This window comes from Mus caroli, chromosome 17 (genome assembly GCF_900094665.2).
Source record: "Mus caroli chromosome 17, CAROLI_EIJ_v1.1, whole genome shotgun sequence".
NCBI lineage: Eukaryota > Metazoa > Chordata > Mammalia > Rodentia > Muridae > Mus > Mus caroli.
Genome location: NC_034586.1, coordinates 79333226 through 79355129, shown reverse-complemented (window position 1 = coordinate 79355129; position 21904 = coordinate 79333226). Strand labels below are relative to the sequence as shown.

Here is a 21904-nt window from a genome sequence, read left to right as displayed (position 1 = left end):
TACTCCTTTAATAAAAGATTACCATCTCTCCAGCCCTCTGTCCCAGCTTGCTTTATAGGGCTGGAATAGACACTATGAACAAAAGCAACTTAGCGAAGGAAGTTCCAAGTCCTGGTCCATCACTGAGGGAGGGTGAGGCAGGAAACTGGAAGCAGAAGCTGAAGCAGAGACCGTGAAGGATGCTGCTCACTGGTGTGCACACGGCTTCCTCAGTGACCCGGGGCTGCCTGCCTAGTGGAGCACCACTCATAGTGGATCAGACCTTCCCCTGTTAACCACTAATCAAGAAAAGACGCCTTAGCCAGGCAGTGGTGGCACATGCCTTTAATCCCAGCACTTGGGAGGCAGAGGCAGGCGGATCTCTGAGTTCGAGGCCAGCCTGGTCTACAGAGTGAGTTCCAGGACAGCCAGGGCTACACAGAGAAACCCTGTCTCGAAAAACCAAGAAAAAAAAAAAAAAAAGACGCCTTAGACTTATCTACAGGCCCATCTGAGAAGGGAGGTTCCTGCTTCTTAGATGACCCCAGTTCATGTCAAGTTGCCAAAAAACTAACCCCTACACTTTATGTTATTTTTTGTTAATTTTTAAAGATTTATTTATTATTCTATCTAAGTACACTGTAGCTGTCTTCAGACACACCAGAAGAGGGCATCAGATGTCACTATGGATGGTTGTGAGCCACCATGTGGTTGCTAGGATTTTAACTAGAGACTTTTGGAAGAGCAGTCAGTGCTCTTAACTGCTGAGCCATCTCTCCAGCCCGAGTTTTCATTTTATAATTTGTGTGTGAGTAGGGTATCTGTGCGTGCATGTGTGTGTGCCTGTATGTGTGCACGCACCTCTGTGTGTGTGTGTATTTTGGGGAATGCAAAGCCATATGTATATGTGTGCACACAGAGAAAGCAGAGGTCAGCTCCAGCGTTAGTGGTAGGAGCTGTCTCCCTTATTTGTGAGAGAGTTGTTCATACTAGAAGCCCAGGGCTTCCATCTAGGACAGCAAGCCAGGGAGCTCCGGGGTCTCCCAACTGGGCTTTCCAAGTTCACAACCAGCACACACAGGTCCTAAGGACTGAACGTCCTGCTTTAGCAGCCAGAGCTTTACTGACGGAGCCTCGTCCCCAGCCCCTGCCTTTGTGCTTTAACTGGGAGCAGGAACTAAAGCAGAGACCAGGTGTATTATGTCATTAACTGTAAAAGAAAGGGAAAACAAGTTGCTGGGTGTTTTGGGATTAAGTATCATTGAAAAGTCTTTTTCTCCGTTAAAGTCTAACACAGACTAAGTAATCCTGAGCAGTACTGACATGACACCAAAAACAACTCTGTTCTGAGCTTCGTTTCCTGTAGAAACTCGTCGGCATGAAGGATGGTGTGGTGGCAAATCCCTTTAAGCCCAGCGTTCAGGAGGCTGAGGCAGGAGGATCTCTATGAGTTAGGAGCCAGCCTGGTCTACATAGTGAGTTCCAGGCCAGCCAAGGCTACAATAGTATCTGAAAACAAAGCAAGGACAAAAAGATATTGTGTGAAATTCCTTTCGGGCTCTGTAAACTACACACGAAACATAAAAGACTTTCGTGTTTAGTCTCGGGACCCGTCCCCAAGGAAGCTCATCAGGCAGACACCAAATCCGCAACAAACCACAAACCTGGACGCTGAGAAGCTCTGCTACCAAGCACTTGAGCCTATGTAGGTAATTATCATTCAAGTAAGGGGAAAAAAAACAAAAAAACAAACCAAAACCAACCCAAACCTGTGTGGTCATAGAGAAGGGAGGGAAGATGAGTCTAAACTGCCGTGGGGCAGATCATTTGGTATTCAGAACAGAACACATCATTTGGTATTCAGATGTGCTCAAAAATAGGAAGAGGAAACTAAGGGAGGAGAGTTGGACTACCACTGTGAGGCAAGTCCTAAATATCAACTGTGAATCCCAGTAACGTTTCCCACATGGAATGTTAGAACAGAAACCCTTCCTGTGGCGACTCAAAATAATACGTTTTCTACTATGTCATTTTTTTAAAAGCAACTTCCACAGCACCGATTTGCATTTGTAATAATCTAGAGCCTTTGTGTGTGCAAGGAGCCTTAACCCCGAGGGGTGCAGGATACATAGGCTGTCTGCTTTGCTAAACATGATAGCTGGGGAAGCTACTTCTTCATATCGGTTTACTTAAAATATAATATGTAGTAAAAAGCAAACCCTACCATGCTATACAGATACTTGGTTCTCACAGAGTGAAGGTGGCCAGGGTTCAACCAATACCCACGTGAAGAATCAGAAGGGGGTTAACCCTTCCCACACTCTTCCCAAAAAGACCCACCATCTCAAATTCTAGCAAAACAAAACAAAAGAAGCAAACAGACCAACAGGCCTGATTGTGGCGACTCAGGTCTTCAATCCAGGAGTCAGAGGCAGGAGGATCTCTGTGAGTTCCAGGCCAGTCAGGGTTACACAGTGAGACCCTGTTTCAAACAATCAAAAGCTAACAATAACTATAGATATCAATATCACTCCACAATAGGGTCTTACTATGAAGCCGAGGCTAGCCCATGGCTTCACCCTAGCTTCCCAAGTGCTGGAACTATAGATGAACACCATCATTCCTGACACCACAGACCACTGATAGCATTCCTGCCACGAAGCTACACATATATTAGACATACTGCTATCTTGAGATCAGGTCACTTATAGCCCAGGCTGACTTGGAATTTGATATGGCAGCTCAGATAACATCAAACTCAAACTCCTTGGTGTTTGCCTCCCAGGTACTGGACTGCAGGTCTATTACAGGCCCCACACCTGGCTGCACACTCCTCCCCTTGTTTAATTCTGCTTGGAGTCGTCTATGTTATCGGAGTGATGTTAATGCATTTTCTCTGAAATGGCATTCTCTTTTGCCTCCTCACCTCTTCAACTGGACAACATTACATCTCCAGCTGGACATCTCTATCTCCACGGTGGAGATGCTGTGAAGGCTGCTACCAAAGCCATTTGCATGCACATCCTTCAGTATCCAGGATGCTTTTCTCCTATGTGAGGCATTAGCAGTGAGACACACAGGATGTGTGGGAAAGAATGCTGCTCTCACAGAGGACCTGGACTTGGTTCTCTGCACCCACATGGTAGCTCACAAATGTCTCTAACTCTAGTTCCAGGATAACCGATACCCTCTTCTGGTCTCCAAAAGCAACTAGCACACATATATAGTACATTTACGTACATGCAGGTAAATACTCATACACATAAAATAAAAATAACAAGTCTTTTGTTTTTTCTTTTCACATAAAGGACTCTATAGTGGCATACTCACCGGGCTACAACTAAAAACTGGTCAATCTGTCGATCCGTTAGTGGGCTATTGGGGTCCCAAACCTTAACTTCCAATTTTGATTGTTCCCTCTCATCTGAGTCTCCTGCCCAAAGACAAAGGAAAGGGAGTGTTGTTATTGACACTGTAGCACATGGTTGTTTGTTGTTATTGACACTATAGCATATGGTTGTTATTGACACTGTAACACACGGTTATTGTTACTGACACTGTAGCATATGGTTGTTATTAATACTGTAGTACATGGTTGTTATTGAAACTGTAACAACGGAATTGTTATGTGGTTACTGACACTGTAGCATGTGGTTGTTATTGACACTGTAGCACAAGATTGTTGTTTGACACCTAGCACATGGTTATTGTTATGCAGTTGTTATTGACACTGTAACACAGAATATAGTTGCTACTGATAGCATATGGTTATTGTTACTGACACTGTAGCATGTGGTTGTTGTTATTGACACTGTAGCATGTGGTTGCTATTGATACTGTAGCACATGGTTGTTATTATTGACACTGTAGCATGTAGTTGTTGTTACTGACACTGTAGCATATGGTTATTGTTAATCATACTATAGCATGTGGTTGACACTATGGTTACCAAAGAGTTAGAAATGCTCAAGTGTCAGGTATAGAGTGGTCACATCTGAGTACATCCTTTGATAGCAGGTATGCAGAGGTTGTGATACAACCAAACCTACACCGTGGCAGCATTAGCATGCATCCCTTGAGATCCCAGGCAAGTGTAGTGGTGTGTGTCCATAATTCCTCCACCTTGGAGGCAGAGACAGGAAAATGGACACAAATGCCAAGTCATCCAGGACAACACACTGAGGCTTTGTCTCAGCAGCTGTCATAGCCACCTTTTTTTTTTTTTTTTTTTGGTTTTGGTTTTGGTTTTGGAGACAGGGTTTCTCTATATAGCCCTGGCTGTCCTGGAACTCACTCTGTAGACCAGGCGGGCCTCGAACTCAGAAATCTGCCTGCCTCAGCCACCTTTTTTGTCTCTTAGATTTTATTTATTATTATATCTAAGTACACTGTAGCTGTCTTCAGACACGCCAGAAGAGGGCGTCAGATGTCACATGGATGGTCGTGAGCCACCATGTGGTTGCTGGGATTTGAACTCAGGACCTTCGGAAAAGCAGTCAGTGCTCTTAACTGCTGAGCCATCTCTTCAGCCCCTCTACTTTTTTTTTTTTTAATCATATAAAGTTGGAGAAACATAGATCCAGAAATGTTCTTACACAGCACAGATCCTCTAACCATTTGAAGATTTGGGGGATCATAAATTATTTCTTCAGTATATTCCTTACAAACCCCAGCCATGCTCCTGTGTGAAAGGACCAAGGTGTATCACACATCCTAGAAGCCATTTCCAGGACAGCTGGAAATATCTGCTTCCTAAATAAAATTCATCTTAGTTGTACCAACTGCCACTATCTGGCATTTTTTTCTGTTATATTTAAATCAGAAACACTCAAGGAGGCCATTTATCACCATTTTTGTTGGGTATTGCTCGAAAAACTCTGGCTGATATACTGAGATATGAATCAAAGGAATAATAAGTTACTAGAATAGCATCATAAATATGAATACAAAAAGCTCAGTAGAATTCCAAAGAAAATGTAATATGAGAAAAAATCACATTCACTGTGACAATAAAAATAAGAAATACAAATAACATTGGCAGTATATTTATGTAATCATTAGGATTTCCAAAGCAAAGATGATCTCAATAGATGGGGAAGTTCTAAGTCTTTCTGACAGCATTTCTGCACAAGTCTCTCATAGTATAAATTTATAAGAACTTAATTTTGGAAGCAGATAAGTTATGTTATTAATCTACAAGTCAAGCAGTATTACTAAGAAGCAGAACTAATTTTGAATGGGCTCTAGCACAGAGCTACAGTGAGCCATGCAATGCTGAGCTCGACTTGATTCCCCAACACCACAAGAGTACTTGATGAGAGTTGAGAAGCAGGGACAGGGGACAAAGCCTGGCTACTTACACACTTGCTAACATGCCTAAAACCCTGAGTTCAATCCTCAACACCACATGAAACTAGGCTTAGTGGTTTTACAACACTTGGGACATAAAGGCAGGAAGAGGCCAATCTAAGCTATGTGAGACCTTGTATCACATAATAGAGAAAAATACTAGGGCATATAGTAATATATATTTGAAAATTTAAGATTATAATCATATAAGTTATAACGGACACTAACTAAACACAAGTCCCAAGAAGTCATTGTAGCAGGTTTTCTCAAGCTAGACACTTGTGGTTTGAATAGAAACAGCCCCTACAGACTCATGTGTTTGAATGCTTGGCCACAGGGAGTGGCACTATTAGGAGGTGTGGCCTTGTTGGAGGACTCGTTGGCACTGTGGGGGTGGGCTTTGAGGTCTCCTGTGCTTAAGCTCTGCTCAGTGTGGCTCACACAATCCTGCGGCTGCCTGTGGAAGACGACCTAAAACTCTGGGCTCCTCCAGCACCCTGCCATGCTCCCCACCATGATGATAATGGACTGAACCTCTGCAACTGTAAGCCAGCCCCGGTTAAATGCTTTCCTTCGTAAGGTATCACGGTGTGTGTCTCTTCACAGCAATAGAACCCTAAGACAACACTTGACACTTAGGGCTGACGACATTCTGTGCATTCTCCCACGTTTGGCAGCATCAGTGGACTGTACCTAAGGTGTGCCTGTAGAATATCACCTATCTACTTCCTTCACCAATAGGACAATAATGTTTATACATTGCTTAATGTTCCCTAGGGGACAAACTTGTCCTGTTGTTGAGAATTACTGTTCTACATGTCTGCAATGTATATCTCCTTACAGTTAAATTTAAAGGGAGAGTATTATGCAGTGTGACCATGCTAGCCCCTCCAAGCCCATCTTCATGGCCCTGACATGAGATGCTGCTTTAAGCAGAGGACCACAGCTAAGTGTAGCTACACACTTTGACAAAGATGTGGTCAAGATGTGGCCCCTCCCATCACTGACTCTGCTCCATCTCTCCTGAAAGTTGAAACTATTTGAGGCTGAGCTTGATGGCACACACCACAAACTCCAGCACCAGGCAGGCAGGGGCAGGCAGATCTCTGTAAGTTCCAGGCCAGCCAAGGCTACACAGTGAGATCCTGCTTAAAAAAACAAACCAAAACAAACTGTGAAGTCTCTCTCCTGGAGACTGGGGCTCCAAGCTGGCACAGGCTCCAGCTTTTCCTGTTCCCAGCATGAGATTCCTATTTAAGCCCATCAGTTTCTAGCAGTGTTGAAAGATCTGCGTCCTACAAAATTAGCCATGGCAAACAACACGGTTGAGCTGGGGATGTAGCTCATTGGCTGAGCTCTTGTCTAGCATGTGTGAGGAGGCCCCACATTCAATCATCAGAGAAAGGGAGAGTGAGAAAATAACACTGCTTATGGGAAAAAAATGGACAGAGCTTTCAAAACCTGGGGAACTTGTTCTGAGAGCAGTCAAATGAATAAGCTGTAAGGGTCAAAACGAAGGCTCCTCTGACATATGCCCGGAGCCAAAGGTCAGTGGATCTCCCTAAACCTTGAGCCCCGGCCTCCACCGAGATGCCCATTCTGGCAGAGTTTCAGTGGAATTAAAAGTCACGTTCAAGGTGGAGGAGTGTTTTGCCTTTTGCAAACACCACTGCTTATCTGGAAGGTAAGTGTCCCACGTGGCTCTCCCATAGCAGAGAGGTGCAGCAGATTCTAAAGCCATAAAACCAGCCTTTTGGCGGCCTGCGCGGGTTGGAGGGACTCCTCTGGAATTCCTCAGTTCTCCTCCTGGGCCCTTAAATGTGTCTCTGAGCACTGCAGGTCTACCGAAGAGACAGACACTGTTCCTACTCGATCTGCCAACGTTTTTCCTATTTCATGACAACAGGTAAACCAATCTTGTTTTTAAAACACATAATGAGCCGGGCGTGGTGGCGCACGCCTTTAATCCCAGCACTTGGGAGGCAGAGGCAGGTGGATTTCTGAGTTCGAGGTCAGCCTGGTCTACAGAGTGAGTTCCAGGACAGCCAGGGCTATACAGAGAAACCCTATCTCGAAAAACCAAAAAAAAAAAAAAAAAAAAAAAAAAAAAAACATAATGACATATGCACAGATCAATTCTTTAGCCCTCAAAACAGACCCCCTTCTGAAATCCACACTCCAGTGCTGACGGGTGCATCACCCACTTATCACAACAGCCAATGCACGGCCACATGCTCGCTTTTTTTTTTTTTTTTTTTCCTCTTTTTGTTTTTTTTTCAAGACAGGATTTCTCTGTGAGGCCCTGGCTGCTCTCCAACTCAAAGGTCCACCTGCCTCTGCCTCCCTGGTGCTGGGATTAAAGGTGTGCACAAACTCTTTAAAGAAAAACAAAAGGTTAGGTCAGACACGTTGAACTATTTCCCATCCCAGATTATAATTTAAGACCTATTAGCCATGTTTTACCCAAATCTAGAAATCTAAATCTTAGTTTAACCATTTCACAATTAACATTTTCATATAAAGGATAGACTTTTTTCTTAAAATTATAGTTTTATAATTCATTTAAATAGTAATTTTAAATTTCCCACATGACATGTTGTTCTATGGAAAACTCCCACAAGATAGTCTCAATCTAATGAAATATTTAGTATCTAATCTTCATCTTCGTTACAAGCTGTGTTCATCATTCCAGCTCTGACGTATTTGCTTTGTTGAGGGATAAGAAGCCATAAGTGAACCCTGAAACACCACACCGGATCTTCTAGAATCTATCCTGACATGGTCACAAAAAAGCAAGCCTGTATCAGGCTCTGGCAAGCCTCTGCCGCCTCCTACCCGGGCTATTAGTCCACATCTGCCTCCCATGCCAATGCTAACTGCCATCTGGCCAGCGGTCAAACACACGCGCTGGAGATCGTCCGCCCACTTAGTAAGCTTGAATTGCACCAAGTCCTAAATGCTTGTTCCCTCTGCTGCTCATTTGCACTGCAAGCAGGTACCCAGCTGTATGCAGCTGCCAGTGTGGTGGCAATGCCTCTGGCGTGTTTTGGTTTGGTTGTTTGTCTGTTGTTTTTTTATTTTTCAAGACATAGTCTTGCCACATAATCCAGGACAAAACTCAAGCACTCTCCTGCCTCAGCCTCCTCCCAAGTGCTGGATTGATAAGCACACAACACACCAGGCCCATGCTCCTGACTCTATACATCTACTGTGACTGCTAAAGCTCCTTTCCCCTAACAGAGGCGAATTAGGAAGAAGGTTCTTTAAGCCAGGCCTCTGGTTGGCCGTCCCATCACAAGTGCCAAAAAAATACTGAGACTGCAGCTGAGGCCGCAGTAAGAATCCAAATGACTTCTTCATTAGTGGTTTTTTAAAACGGCATGTCAGGCCAGTAAACTTCCTTAGCAGGGAAAGGTACAGGCTGCCAAACCTCACAAGCAGAATCCCTAGGGTCCATGTGATGGAGACTGTTCTCTGACCCCCCACCATACAGCTTTAGCATGTACACACACACACACACACACACAAACACACACAAAATGTAATAAATGTTTTGTTTTGTTCTGTTTGTTTTTGTTTTTTTGCACAGGGTTTCTGTGTAGCCCTGGCTGTCCTGGAACTCAGAGATCCGCCTGCCTGAGTGACAGAATTAAAAGCATGCACCACCACCACCCAGCAAAGGCCAGGCCTATTGTTGTTGTTATTTTGTTATTGTTTTGTTGGTTTTTTTTGAGACAGGGTTTCTCTGTATGCTCTGTCTGACCTGGACCTCGCTCTGTGGACCAGGCTGGCTCAAGGAATAAAAAACTTCTAAATGGCATTTTTCTCTAAGATCTACAAATGTGGTATAGTTTTGTTTTTGTAAATGAGAAACACACAGAAATAAAGCTAACCAGTAATAATTTTAAAAATAAGCCAAAAATAAAATAAAAATAAAAACAAAGACAAGTACCCCTCTCTAGGAAGATCTGCTTAATTATGAGACTGTGGGGTAGAGATGGCTCAGTGGTTAAGAACACTCCCTGCTCTTTCAGAGAACCCGAGTTAGTTCCCAGGATCTCTATCAGAAAGCTCACAAAGTCATCTGTAACTGCAGTCCCAGGGGATCCTATGCTTTCTCTGGATATCCCAGGTACCCACTGTGACATATACTCACATGATCCACATAGATGTATAAGATAAGTCTAATCAGAGGTCTTTAAAATTTTTAAACTGTGAATGTCTCAGTTATATGAACTATACAGATCGCCAAATCCTGACCAAGATGGGATTGCTCACTAGACTCCACTGCCCCTGAGCTTGTGGCCTGTGCTCACTAGACTCCACTGCCCCTGAGCTTGTGGCCTGTGCTCACTAGACTCTACTGCCCCTGAGCTTGTGGCCTGAAGGCTCTTATGATCTCCAAACAGAAGGCTGGGAACATAGCTCAGCTGACAGAGTGCTTGCCAAGTCTACATCAGGCCCTGATCCTCGGGGTAGGGAGCTGGGGGCGTGTTGGAGATTGGATGCAGAGGAGGAGAGGGAGAATATGAAGGAATATGGATTGCACATTAATTCAAAGTGCAACAACGCTAACAAATTTTGTTGTTATTGCAGCTGTTGTTTTTTTGAGACAGGGTCTATGTAGACTTGGCTAGGCTGGCCTGGAACTCACTAGGTAGACCAGGCTACCCTCAAGCTAACAGAGATCTGCCTGCCTCGGTACCTAAAAAGGCCTGTGCAGTCACGCCTGGCACAGTGCTAACATTCTAAAACTTAAAAGCAGCCACAGAGCCTGCGAGATGCTCAGTGGTGACAGCTTGCCACGGTGGGTGACAGCTTGCTGCCCAGACACAAGGATCTCCTTCTCATGCCCACAGAAGGAAGAAGCTGGACACAGAAATGCATGACTGTAATGCAGCCCTGAGCAGGGGGACGGGGTGATCCCTGGCACCCACTGACCAGACAGTCTAGTGAAAGAAACAGGCTCCAGTCCAGCTGAAGACCCCGTCTCACAAGGTGACAGACACCCTACGGAACGCTGACCACTGGTCTACCCCACACACAAACCTGTGTGAACCACACCCCCACACACTCACACATGCATGAACACACCACACACAGAGATATACACACCCACTCACACACATCTGCGTGTACACACAACCCACAGACTAACATGCAGTCATGAAGGAGTCACCTGGTGAGTAGATTATTCTCTCATGCTGTTTATGCTTCTAAAATTGGAAGGCTCAGACTTTTAAACTGTCCGTTTATAGTTCGTCTTCCATGAAGGTTCCAAGGTCCTCCGGTTGTAGAACACCAGTTTCCCAGGACTCGAACCCAGAGCACTCACCTTCTGGTAGCATGTCTGGAATGTCAGCTTGGTACTTTGGTCCCACTCTGATTTCACCTTTGTCGGCCAATAATGTTTTCACTGAAGGGTCGTATACCAGTGAGTAGAAGAAGGTATCCTGGAAAACAAGAAGACAAACGCCACCCAAGTGAGATGACCTCAGTCTACTTCTGTAAAGTGAATTATGTAACTTTAACTTTTGAGTATATAAGAGTTCATTTTAGTAAATACGTTAATCTCTAAGAAGAATACAAAATTGTATAATTTGTTTTAATATGAAAGAAAGCCATTAATTACTCTAGTACAGAGTTTTGCCAAGCCAGAAGGGCTGGCTATAAGGGAGGCTGAGGCAGGAGGATCTTTTGAGGCCAGTCTGAGCTACACAGCAAAACTCTATTTCAAAAACAAAATGAAGCGGGGGTGTGATGGTTACATCTTTAGTCCCAGCAGTCAGGAGACAGAGGCAGGAGGATCTCTGTGAGCTCATGCATGCATTCATACAAACAAGCATACATGCATACATACATTCATACATAGTGAGACTGTCTCAAAAGCAAGCAAGCAAACCAAAAGCCACATATATTGACTAAAAATACAAGAGTGAAGCTTACATGTGTGTGGTTTTTAAGATGTGTTTATTTTTACTTTATGTGTATCCGTGTCCGCCTGCATGTGTGTCTGTGTATTACACACAATCCTGGAACCCACAGGCAAAGGTACGGGATCCCCTGGAACTGGACTTACAGGTGGCTGTAAGTTGCCAAGTTTGTGCTGAGAACCGAGCTCAGGTCCTTTACAAGATCATCAAGTGCTCATGACCACTGAGCCATCCCTCTGCCCCATCCATGAGGTCTGTGAATATCACTATGCAAATTCCGTTAACGAGTCATTATAATTCTGTCATTCTCGCCCCAGCTGTAATGTGTAGTCGTGACTATAAGGACAGACACAGCTGCAACCAACTACAGCGTTTACCACCAACCAGCCCTCACACTAAAGACTCCACTGTTTCTGTAAATGCTCAGTAAGGCCAGTGAGACTACTCAGAGGGGGGTAATGGTTGCTTGCAGTCCAAGACTAATGACCCGCAACCCACATAAAAAGGTAGATGGGGGCCGGAGAGATGGCTCGGCGGTTAAGAGCACTGACTGCTCTTCCAGTGGTCCTGAGTTCAATTCCTAGCACCCACATGGCAACTCACAACCATCTGTAATGGGACCTGGTATGTCTGAACACAGCTACAGTGTACTCATACATAAAATAAATAAATAAATCTTAAAATTAAAAAAAAAAAAGGTAGATGTACAGAAGTGAGTCTACCAAGTTGGCCTGTGACCTCCTTATGCACACAGTAGTATCCATGTCTGCCCTGTAGCCATTCCATGTATGTGCATGTGGGCAGACACACAAACATAGAATAATAATAATTCTTAAAGACAACATAACCAAAAAAGCCTCCAGTGCCCAAGAGTTAATAAGCACAGTGACCAGGCCACTAAACTCTTAGGAATTGTGCAGAGCCCCTAGAGCGTGAGCCATTTACTCAAAACCGAGGGCCAGAGGGAGAAGGAACGAGGCTCAGAGATAAACACCCACATCTCTGTCCTGAGCCTCTCACTGGCAAGTGACAAAGGCCACTGCATTTGATGACTCTGCCTTTAGCCTGGACAGTGCTACTGCCCAAACACACTCTGGTTGGTGTCGCCTTGCAAGGATGGCACAATAACACGCTGGCCCAAAAGGACATCCAAAGTGTGGGCTTCATGTGAAGTAATGGAGAGAAAACAAAAGCGGAGACGGCTGCAAATTACCTCCTTGTCAAGGTATGACAACACGGATTCTGTCTCATTCAGCAGGGCCACGCTGCACTTCCCCCTGTTAAAGAAAAGAACACAGGCGTTACAGTCGCAGCAGTTACATACCAGCTAGAGACACTCAGGTCCCGAGTGTAGATGAAAGTCTCGATGACAGCAAGGGACATGCTGAGACTCTTCAGATCAACTTTACAGTCCTGGTCTCCAGTGACCCGTACAATAGAGCCTGGTGACAGGCATTTAGAGGCCAGCCAGTCCTGGCAATGTTACCAGACAGAAAATCATTACAAAAGACACCTTACAGGCGCTTCCTAATTATTCACGACAAAAGAAAGAAACCCAGTGAAACCCTCAGGCTAACACTGAGACTCTCGGTCTATGAAAGCACTGAGGTGAAATCGTGCACAAGGGGTCTCCGTCATCCCTATACAAATGAGCACATGCAATAACAGTCAGACCTCTTTATGGGAACCTGGAAATAATGTGCATTCTTTCGCGTCAGGATGTAACCGACTGACCACTCTTGGGACTGCGGTAAAGGCTGATTCAGCTTTAAATGACTCCTGCAGAACAAGGGGCAAAGTAAGGTTCACACGCCCTGGAACTGAGGCCTGGGGTGGAGCCCTCAGAGCGACTTCAGAAGTAAGAGGCAGGTACTATGTGGCCCTGGCTTGCCTTGAATTCACAGATGCAGACCTGCTTCTCAAGTGCTGAGATTAAAGGTGTGTGTGCCACCATGTCAGGCTGAGAAACTTCGGCTATAAAAGGTAGAAGGACGGATGACAAATACTTTCAAAGTTATTCTCCATTGGTTTAGAACAGTTTACTCTAAGCCACAATAACCATGCAAACATGCAAAGCCAAAGACCACACGAACAAGCACCAGACAAGGCCTTCTCTCTCAGATCGCTAGGGTGAAGTACTAGTCAAAGAAAAACACCAATTAAAAGCAAACAAAACACAACGCCACAACTAAAATGCTAAAGCACTGATCAAAAGCGAATTTTCTGGGTGGCCGCGTGCTGTGGATAGCCCTGGGACTAGTTAAATTTGATGTTAATTCCATTCTCCCGAGAGTAGTTGTGAATGGGGACTGAGTCAGCACTTAGGTGTTTTCCTGTAAACCTGCTTCCCACCTAGATTTATAAAGTAAAGGAGAGCTGATGGTTGGGCAGATAAAAGGGAAGGTGGAGAGAGAGAAGGAGAAAATGGAAGAGGGAGAGGACGCAGAGGAGGAGGAAGAAGAAGAAAAGTGGAGCAGAAGCACACGGCCTGGAGAAACGGCAAGTTCTAAGGGGTCTCATAGATGTGGAAGATGGTAGTGTAGCGGTAGATCTGCCCAGTCTAGGCGCGGAGATTCACCGCAACAGGCGGGGCCACGCACACCTTTGTTCCCAGCACTCAGGAAGCAAAGGCAAAGGAAGCTGCTTGCTCCCTGGAGTGACATCTGTCTCAAAAACAAAACAAACAAAAAACAACAATAATAAATCAATTTAAAACTTTTAAATGAAAGTTTCCTAAGATCTGGGGTGAGAAGGACCCCTTTTTTTCCTTCTGTTTTGTTTTGTTCTGTTTTTTTTTTTTTTTTTTTTTTTTTTTTTTTTTTTTTTTTTTTTTAAGTTTCCTAAAATTTGTTTGTAGCAGGAATAATGGCCCACACTTGTAATCCTAGCATTTGCGACTCTTAAGAGTGGCTCACAAGCTTAAAGTCACCCGAGTGAGTTCCAGGTTCTCTGGGTGAGCCCCACAGGCTCGGACACCTGAGCAGTAGGTTCCTAGTTAGTGACACTGCTAGGGGAGCCTTGGGGACAGCCTTGCTGAGGAAAACTGAGCTCTGGGACTGGCTTCAGATTATAGCTTCTGTCCCTCGCACCTTCCTGCCTCCTGCTTCCTGCCCAGCTTCCTGCCCCGGCTCCCCTGCCTGCTGCTTGCTGCTCTGCCTCCCTGACATGGTGGGCTCTTACCCCTCTGGAACTACAGCTTTTACAAATCAAGTCTTTCTTCTGCAAGTTGCCTTAATCGTGGTGTCACAGCAACAGAAAAGTAACTAACAAACTGGGCCACTGTGTGAAACCCTGCCTCAGAGACAGAGGGAAAGAGAGAGGACAGGACAGTTAAAAAACAAACAAACAAACAAACAAACAAACCCAGAAAAAAAGAAACAAAAAAACAAAAACAACCAATGGTATATGTAGAAGCCACTTCCAGGGGAACTGAAAATGGGTACAGAATGGGGATAAAGTACATGACTGCTTTGGAGGTGTGTGTGTGTGTGTGTGTGTGTGTGTGTGTGTGATTTCTTTTAAAAACTAAAAGCTAAAGGAAGGATCTTAAGCAGGTAAACTGTACTAATACATGTAGATATTTTACATCACACACTCACACACACACACACACACACACAAAGCTGCTAATTCTCCATCAGGTGTCTTGGGCTTGGCACCACTGGCTGCCATGGGAATAGGCATGTCTTTGTTGCAGGGCTTGAATTATGGGTAGCAGCAACTGCAACCATTTGTGTATCCAATTGTGACAAGCAAAGCTACCCGGGCCCATTTAATGTTCTGTGGGAGGCCATCCTTCACTGAGAGCTACAAGTTGCAGGCTAATAATCCCTAACATGTTAGAGTGCTTATTCAAGAGTGTGATTTTGTAGGTTTTTAGATTATAAGTAGAATGGGACAAAGAAGAGAAACAGTCTAGATACTTCTATACATGTCTATTCAAATACTTATTTTCTATCGTAATACTTTAACAGAATAATTTTAACTAATAAAAATTAAGAGAAGGCAATTTGGGAAGCAGAGGGTACAGCCAAGTTGAAAGAACCTTCGCCTACTAGGCGTGAAGCCCTGGGTCTGATCTCTAGCGCTTGGTAAATGGGAGAGGGGTAGTGCCTGCCTAGACCCAGCACTTGGGCAGTAGAAGCAGGAGCACTGCAAGTTCAAAGCCATCCTTGGTTACCTAGGGCGTTCAAGGCTAGCCTGGGTGACGTAAGCCCAGTATCAACAAAAGCAAAAACAAACAGCAGCGCCAGGAAGACACTCCATCACCTCTCATCTAAGTGTTAAAAGGAATTAAAAAGCCAAGAAAAGAAGGTTGAAGTTTAAATTCAGTGTCAGTGGGTTCTGTAAATAAGAGACAACACCAAGTAGTGCTAGGGGAAATCCAGTGTGCCCGTGGCATGTGAAGAACACAGACTTGGTAACAAATAGGAAAAGAAACAAAGAGGACTCAGAGAAGGAAGACCCTCCGCCAGACCCCTGTCCCCTTTCATTAGAGGAACAGGAAGTTCCAAACAGCGTAAAGGAAGACTGACCTCTCCAGGTCGGGTGACAGAGACACCATCAGGACATTATCATCAGGACAGCTTAGACAGCCTCACGGCATGAAGAACGTGTGAGGACAGAGAACAGCACACAGGACGGACTGTGCTCCTCCGCACCAAGATGCAGACGGACTAAAGTACATCAGCACTTAAGGCGGGGCGTGTTCCTCAGCCAGGACACTGCATCCTCCAGACATGGCGGGGCTGTCAGAGACTGGGATAGCATGCACAGGGCCTGCACAGCTGCAAACCAGACAGATCCCAGCACTGAGAAAGAAAAACAGGATCTGTGGTGGTTTGAGTAGGTCTGTCCTCCATAGATTCATGTGTCTGAATGCTTGGCCCTAGAGAGTGGCACTGTTAGGAGGCGTGGCCTTACCAAAGGAGGTGTGGCCTTGCTAGAGGATGTTCTTGCCTTTGGATCAAGATGTAGAACTCTCAGCTCCTCCAGCATCAAGTCGGCCTGCACACTGCCATGTTCCCATCATAATGGACTGAACCTCTGAAGCTGTAACCCAGCCCCAATGAATGGTTTTCTTTATGAAAGTTGTGTTGTTCTTAGTGTCTCTTTGCAGCAGTAGAACCCTAACTAAGACAGGGTCCCACCCTTAACCAAGAAGCTATTTGCAACCAACCCCTTCTGAGAAAGGGAACAGCAGTTCTCTCCAATGGGGGTCACTGGGTTGACCAACCACATTCCAGGCTGTAGTTGGCCAGAAGCTGCTTGTATTCTAATGCTAATATTGGGCCTCCCAAAACCGGTTGCCCAACGTTATTTCTGATTGGTGAATAAAGATGCCAATAGCCAATAGCTGGGCAGAAGAGACATAGGTGGGGTTTAGGTTTCTCAGTCTTGGGGTCTTAGGAGAAACAGGAGAAGAAGAAGGAGGAGGAGGAGGAGGAAGAAAAGGAAGAGGAGGAGGAGGTGGTGGAGGAGAAGGAAGGAGAACCCCTTGGGTTAGGTGAGTCATGAAAACGTGGCCCAGAAGGCTGGCCAACTGAAGTAAAGAGCAGCCCAGATGAAACATAATAACTCGAGGCTATCGATAGGTAAATAGATTTAGCAGCATGAAGGTAGCTAGCTGTCTGGTTCATGTACTGTCTAAGGTTTATTGTAAATATAAAGGTTGAGTGTATCTTTTATCCAGGAACTAAATGGTAAAAGGTGGGGGAGAAACCCCGGGCCGGGATTAAATATTTCTACAACCCCAGGGCAGACGCCATGCCCAGGAGGAGTTGACCACACACGCAGATTCCATGTTTATGTTGTTGCTTTGCTTGTCTTTTTATTTGGGGGGGGGGGGGGGGGGTTGGTGGGCATTTTGGTCTTTGTCTCATTGATTCTTTTAAAGTCTGTCTGTTTTGATTTGTTGTTGCTCCTGTTTATTTCTGAGAGAAAGGGAGAGAGAGAACATGAGGTTGGGTGGACAGAGAGGTGAGGTGGGGCAGATCTGGGAAGAGCTGGGAAAGAATACGACCAAAATATGTTGTATAAAAATTTTTAATTAGGGCTCGAGAGATGGCTCAGCGGTTAAGAGCACAAACTGCTCTTCCAGAGGTCCTGAGTTCAAATCCCAGCAACCACATGGTGGCTCACAACCATCTGTAATGGGATCTGACGCCCTCTTCTGGTGCATCTGAAGACAGCTACAGTGTACTTAGATATAATAGTAAGTAAATCTTTAAAAAATTTTTAATTATTATTATTTTTAAGAAAAGCGTATTGGAGATTGGGGATGAACTTGTGCTAGAACACCTGCTTAGTGTGCGTGAGGCCTGGCAAGGAAGGAGGAGGGGAAAGACTGAAGGGAGAACCCCCATATATGGCTGTAGTGTCATTTCCTTCCCCCAATCTACTGTTAACAATCTACTGTTAACACTAAGAGCAGAATTAGGTGAACTAAGTGACTTCAGCATGCTGAAATTATTTTTAAATGAAAATACTGTTTTAACTTTAAATTGTGTGTGTGTGTGTCGGAGTGTGTATGTGTGTGTGTGTCTGTCTGAGTGTGTGTGTGTATGTGTGTGTGTGTGTCTGAGTGTGTGTGTGTGTGTGTGTGTCTGTGTGTGTGTGCGTGTGTGGGGTTATGTGCCTGTGAATCAATCCAGGTGCCTATAGAACCCTGAAGCATTACTTACAGTCATTGATGTCATCCTTTTGGCTAATTAAATTTTTATTTACAGATAACCAAGAAAATTGTAAAAATCTAATTTCTTAAAGCAGTGTGCAAGAAGAAAATGATCTTCATTAGCACTTCTTTAAAACGATTTAAATAATTCACACTGGAGTTCTGTTTCATTGCTTATATAAGACATAGGAAGGACAGAAAGACATAGGAAGGACAGAGAGCTGCATTAGCTTGTCTAGTTGGCACAGTTTGGTTGAGGCCTGCTCCTTTTTTTTTTTTTTTTTTTTTTTTTTGGTTTTTCGAGACAGGGTTTCTCTGTATAGCCCTGGCTGTCGTCCTGGAACTCACTCTGTAGACCAAGCTGGCCTCAAACTCAGAAATCCACCTGCCTCTGCCTCCCGAGTGCTGGGATTAAAGGTGTGCGCCACCACGCCTGCTTGCTCCTTTTAATATAACTGTTAAAATTATTTTGTATTCAGTGTCCATTTTGAATACAAAACTATTTTGTATTCAGTGCCCATTTTACTCATTAGGTGGAATTAAGTTCAGGTTGTCAGACTCTACTTCCCAGAAGTAATTATCTATAGGTGACACTGAAAAATGCTACTAATAAGCCAAAAAGTTATGGCTGAAATTCCCCTGTCCCCCACCCCTCTTCCCTCACTCAGGACCAATCAGCTTAAAGATAGCTGATAATACTGTCAGAACTCAGATCTCTGAGTTCAAGGCCAACCTGGTCTGCAAAGTGTGTTTCAGGATAGCCAGGACTGCACAGAGAAACCCTGTCTTAAGTTCAAGACTTCTTAAGTTGCAGAGTGAGTTCCAGCAAGAAACTGTGTCAAAAGGAAAAGGGAACCGTGCTGGGGCTCTAGCTGGGTATACAGGGTGTGTCTGGCCTGTGATACAACCTAGGTCCAACCTCCAGTAAACGTGGCATGGCAGAGGTGTGGCCCAATGGCACAGTGACATTTAGCAATCATGAGGCCCAGGGTTTCACTCCATGGCACTGGGGATGCTGAGAGGGGGCAAAGCATACCACCGTCAACAGTGTACAGCGCATGAGGCTCACAGAGGCACGGCCTACATTGCTTCTGCATTAGCAAAGAGTTTGGGGAGGTTTCCAGGAGAGTCCAGAAACACTGATGGGTGCTGCAAGAGTGAGATATTTATTCATGCATCCATTTTTTTATACTTTTATTTCTGAACCCTATTCATTTATCATATCACTTCCCCCACACACATCAAAAACAAACATGCCATTTCTGAGAGGCGAGAAGGCTTATCAGTTTCCTGTGACCTTAACTTACAAACGGGCTAACTTGTCACCTGCCCCTTTGGGTTCCAGGTTACAGAAAGATTCATCCAAACTGGGCACAACAACTCTTGACTGCCCATTTCAATCAATCCTGCCCATCTATCCCTAGCTACTAACTATAGCTATTCAGGGTATTGAAAGCATTTTATTTATAGGAGCTTAATTTTTTAGCAGCCTCCATATATAAGCCACCTAGAGAAAACGTATACCTTCAAACATGTATTGCTCGGTATGAAATGCTTTCCCAGTGCTGAGTAACTTCAGTCACAATAGATTTTCAAAAAGAGAGAAATCCCAAGACAATAAAATTCTCTCTCACACTCTCCACATCAGAGCCTCAAGAGTATGTTTAGCTTCACCCACACCTACTGTACTATATTTTAGTTCTCTGGTCTGAATGAAATAAGTTTCAACCATTCCAATGGAGCGGTAGTAGGGTTATTTCGAGTACCAACACAATAGTAATGAGTTAACAAATGGCAAGAAAGCCCACGTGAGCCCCACGTGAGAATTAAAAGGCCCCAAACCCAGGGCTCCAGTCAGCAGGTGAAAGATTTCAGAGAAGTCCTTTAACAGACGAGACTGAGCAGGACAAACCAAACTCCACACAAGCACATCGTCCGTCAGCAGGGAAACACCACTCTCCACCCAAGAATAAAAGATACAGACCCCACAGGAGAAGGGAGCCGATGCTGGGAGGAGGGACGCCTGCTTTTATGAAGAATGGCCAGTCAAGACAGTGGCCACAGAGGTCTGCCACAGTCCATCTGGCCGGGGGTTTGGGTTTGGTGTTTGGCATGGAGCCCACAGTCCTGCACACACTGAGCTATGTCTCCACCCAGGCCTTCATCTGGTTTTGAATAGAAGAGCCAGCACTCATTTTCCTTCTCTCAACATAGAAATAATGGAGTTGTTTTGAAATGCCAACACAATCAAATGCTTACCAAAAGGAAGTTTTTCTTCAAAGAACAATAGTAAGAATATTAGTAAGTGGCCTAGAGATCACTCTTGTAGGATTTTGGCAAAGAACTTTTCCAGTTATTTTACTAAGAAGGAATAGTGTGAGTTGAGATCACACCACTCTGTACTGCTGTCAACTAGTAGCTCCCTACGGGGCATGGAAGGGCCCATCGCCTCGAAAGGAGACAACCAAACAGCATGTGGTGGTTTAAATAAGGGTGGCCCTCCTGGGTTACATATTTGAATACACAATGGTGGAGTGGCACTATTTGGGGATTAGGAGGTGTGGCCTTATTGGAAAGGTGTCAGTGTGGGGTGGGCTTTGAGGTTTCAAAAGCCCAAGCCAGGCCATCCAGCCCCATTGGATATCTCGTCTCTGCCCCACACTTATACATACACACAGACACACAGACACACACACCACCATGCATCCCCTCTTTATCTATGATCAGGATGCAGCTCTCAGCTATTCTCCAGCACCACGCTTGCTCCCTGCTGTGATGGTAATGGACTAAATCTCTGAAACTGTAAGCCAGCCCCAATGAAATGTTTTCTTTTCTAAGAGTTGCCTTGGTCATGGTGTCTCTTCATAGCAATGGAACAGTGACTAAGACAGAAATTAGTACCACGGACTGGGGTATTGCTATGCTAGAACTGACCATGCTGTTGATTGGAGGGCTTTAGATTATAAAAGAAGTTGGATGCTTTTAAGTGGGACTTGCTAGTCCATCCTAGTAGGAGCATGGAAGACAGCAGAGCTGAGGGCAACATTAACTGTGGTGACCCAGATCAAGAAGTTTCAGAAGAGAAGAATATTAGTAAGTGGCCTAGAGACCATTCTTGTAATATTTTTGTCTAAAAACATGGCTGCTTTTTGCCATTGTCCTAAAAATGTGCCTGAGGCTAAGCTGAAGAATTTTTGGATTAATGGATTTCGCAGAGGAGATTTCAAGATAGCCTAGTACTGGCTGTTGCGTGTGGTTGCTAGTGGTCACTCTTCTGCAGACCTACAGTGAAAAGGAGAAAGTGAGACAAGGACAAATACTAAATAGACACTTGGAGGACAAAAGGAGAAGCAGGAAGGATGCTGTGCCAGTGCCAGTGCTCAAAGAGAGAAGCCTGGTTCTCAATGGAATAGATGGAGTGGTGGCCTCATGACAAGACCCCACCCAGCTAAGCTTCCAACTCGTGAAAGGAATTAAGGGTCCTTTAGGCAGTGAAGGGAACCATCAACCTCAGACAGCAGGTCCTGGTGTAGCTGAACAAGGGGGCCAAGTTCAAGCCCCACAGAGCAGCAGAACCCGCCGCTTTGGCCACGTGGTTATGGCTGTAGAGTCAAGCATGCGAGGAAGGGGTTGTGGAATGCCTCTCAGTGGCTAAGGAAAGGTGCTGAGACCAGGCATGTGATAAGGGTACTCCTAAGTGGAGGCCCAGGAAGGCCACTGTGTGACGCTGTGAAGGCGAAGCCTGTGTTTCACTGGAGATCCCAAGATGGCGGAGATGCCAGAGTCAGAGTGGGAGGTCTGTCAAGGAAAGCAGTGAGCTGGGTGTAGAAACAGAGTCAGAGAGAGAGAGAGAGAGGCGTGCTGTAGTCTACATGAGCTGACGTGATCCGAAGAGCACCTTGACATCAGACACAGAGACGTGGAATATACAGTGTGCCCTGACGACTTCGGACTTGCTTTTGCTTTAGTC

At 44.9% G+C, this 21904-nt stretch overlaps 1 protein-coding gene across 7 annotated transcripts in view; it reads right to left on the bottom strand.

Annotated features, from left to right (window-relative positions):
* The window catches only part of Mta3 (metastasis associated 1 family member 3), a 117519-nt gene that overhangs the window by 57035 nt on the left and 38580 nt on the right, over window positions 1-21904 (bottom strand). For all 7 annotated transcript variants that reach the window (XM_029471265.1, XM_021185943.2, XM_029471264.1 and 4 more), the window contains exons 5-7: window positions 12475-12538; window positions 10664-10781; window positions 3310-3412 (exon numbers count right to left, since the gene is read on the bottom strand). In XM_029471265.1, the coding sequence (XP_029327125.1) occupies window positions 3310-3412; window positions 10664-10781; window positions 12475-12538 (285 nt within the window). The remainder of the gene's footprint in view (window positions 1-3309; window positions 3413-10663; window positions 10782-12474; window positions 12539-21904) is intronic.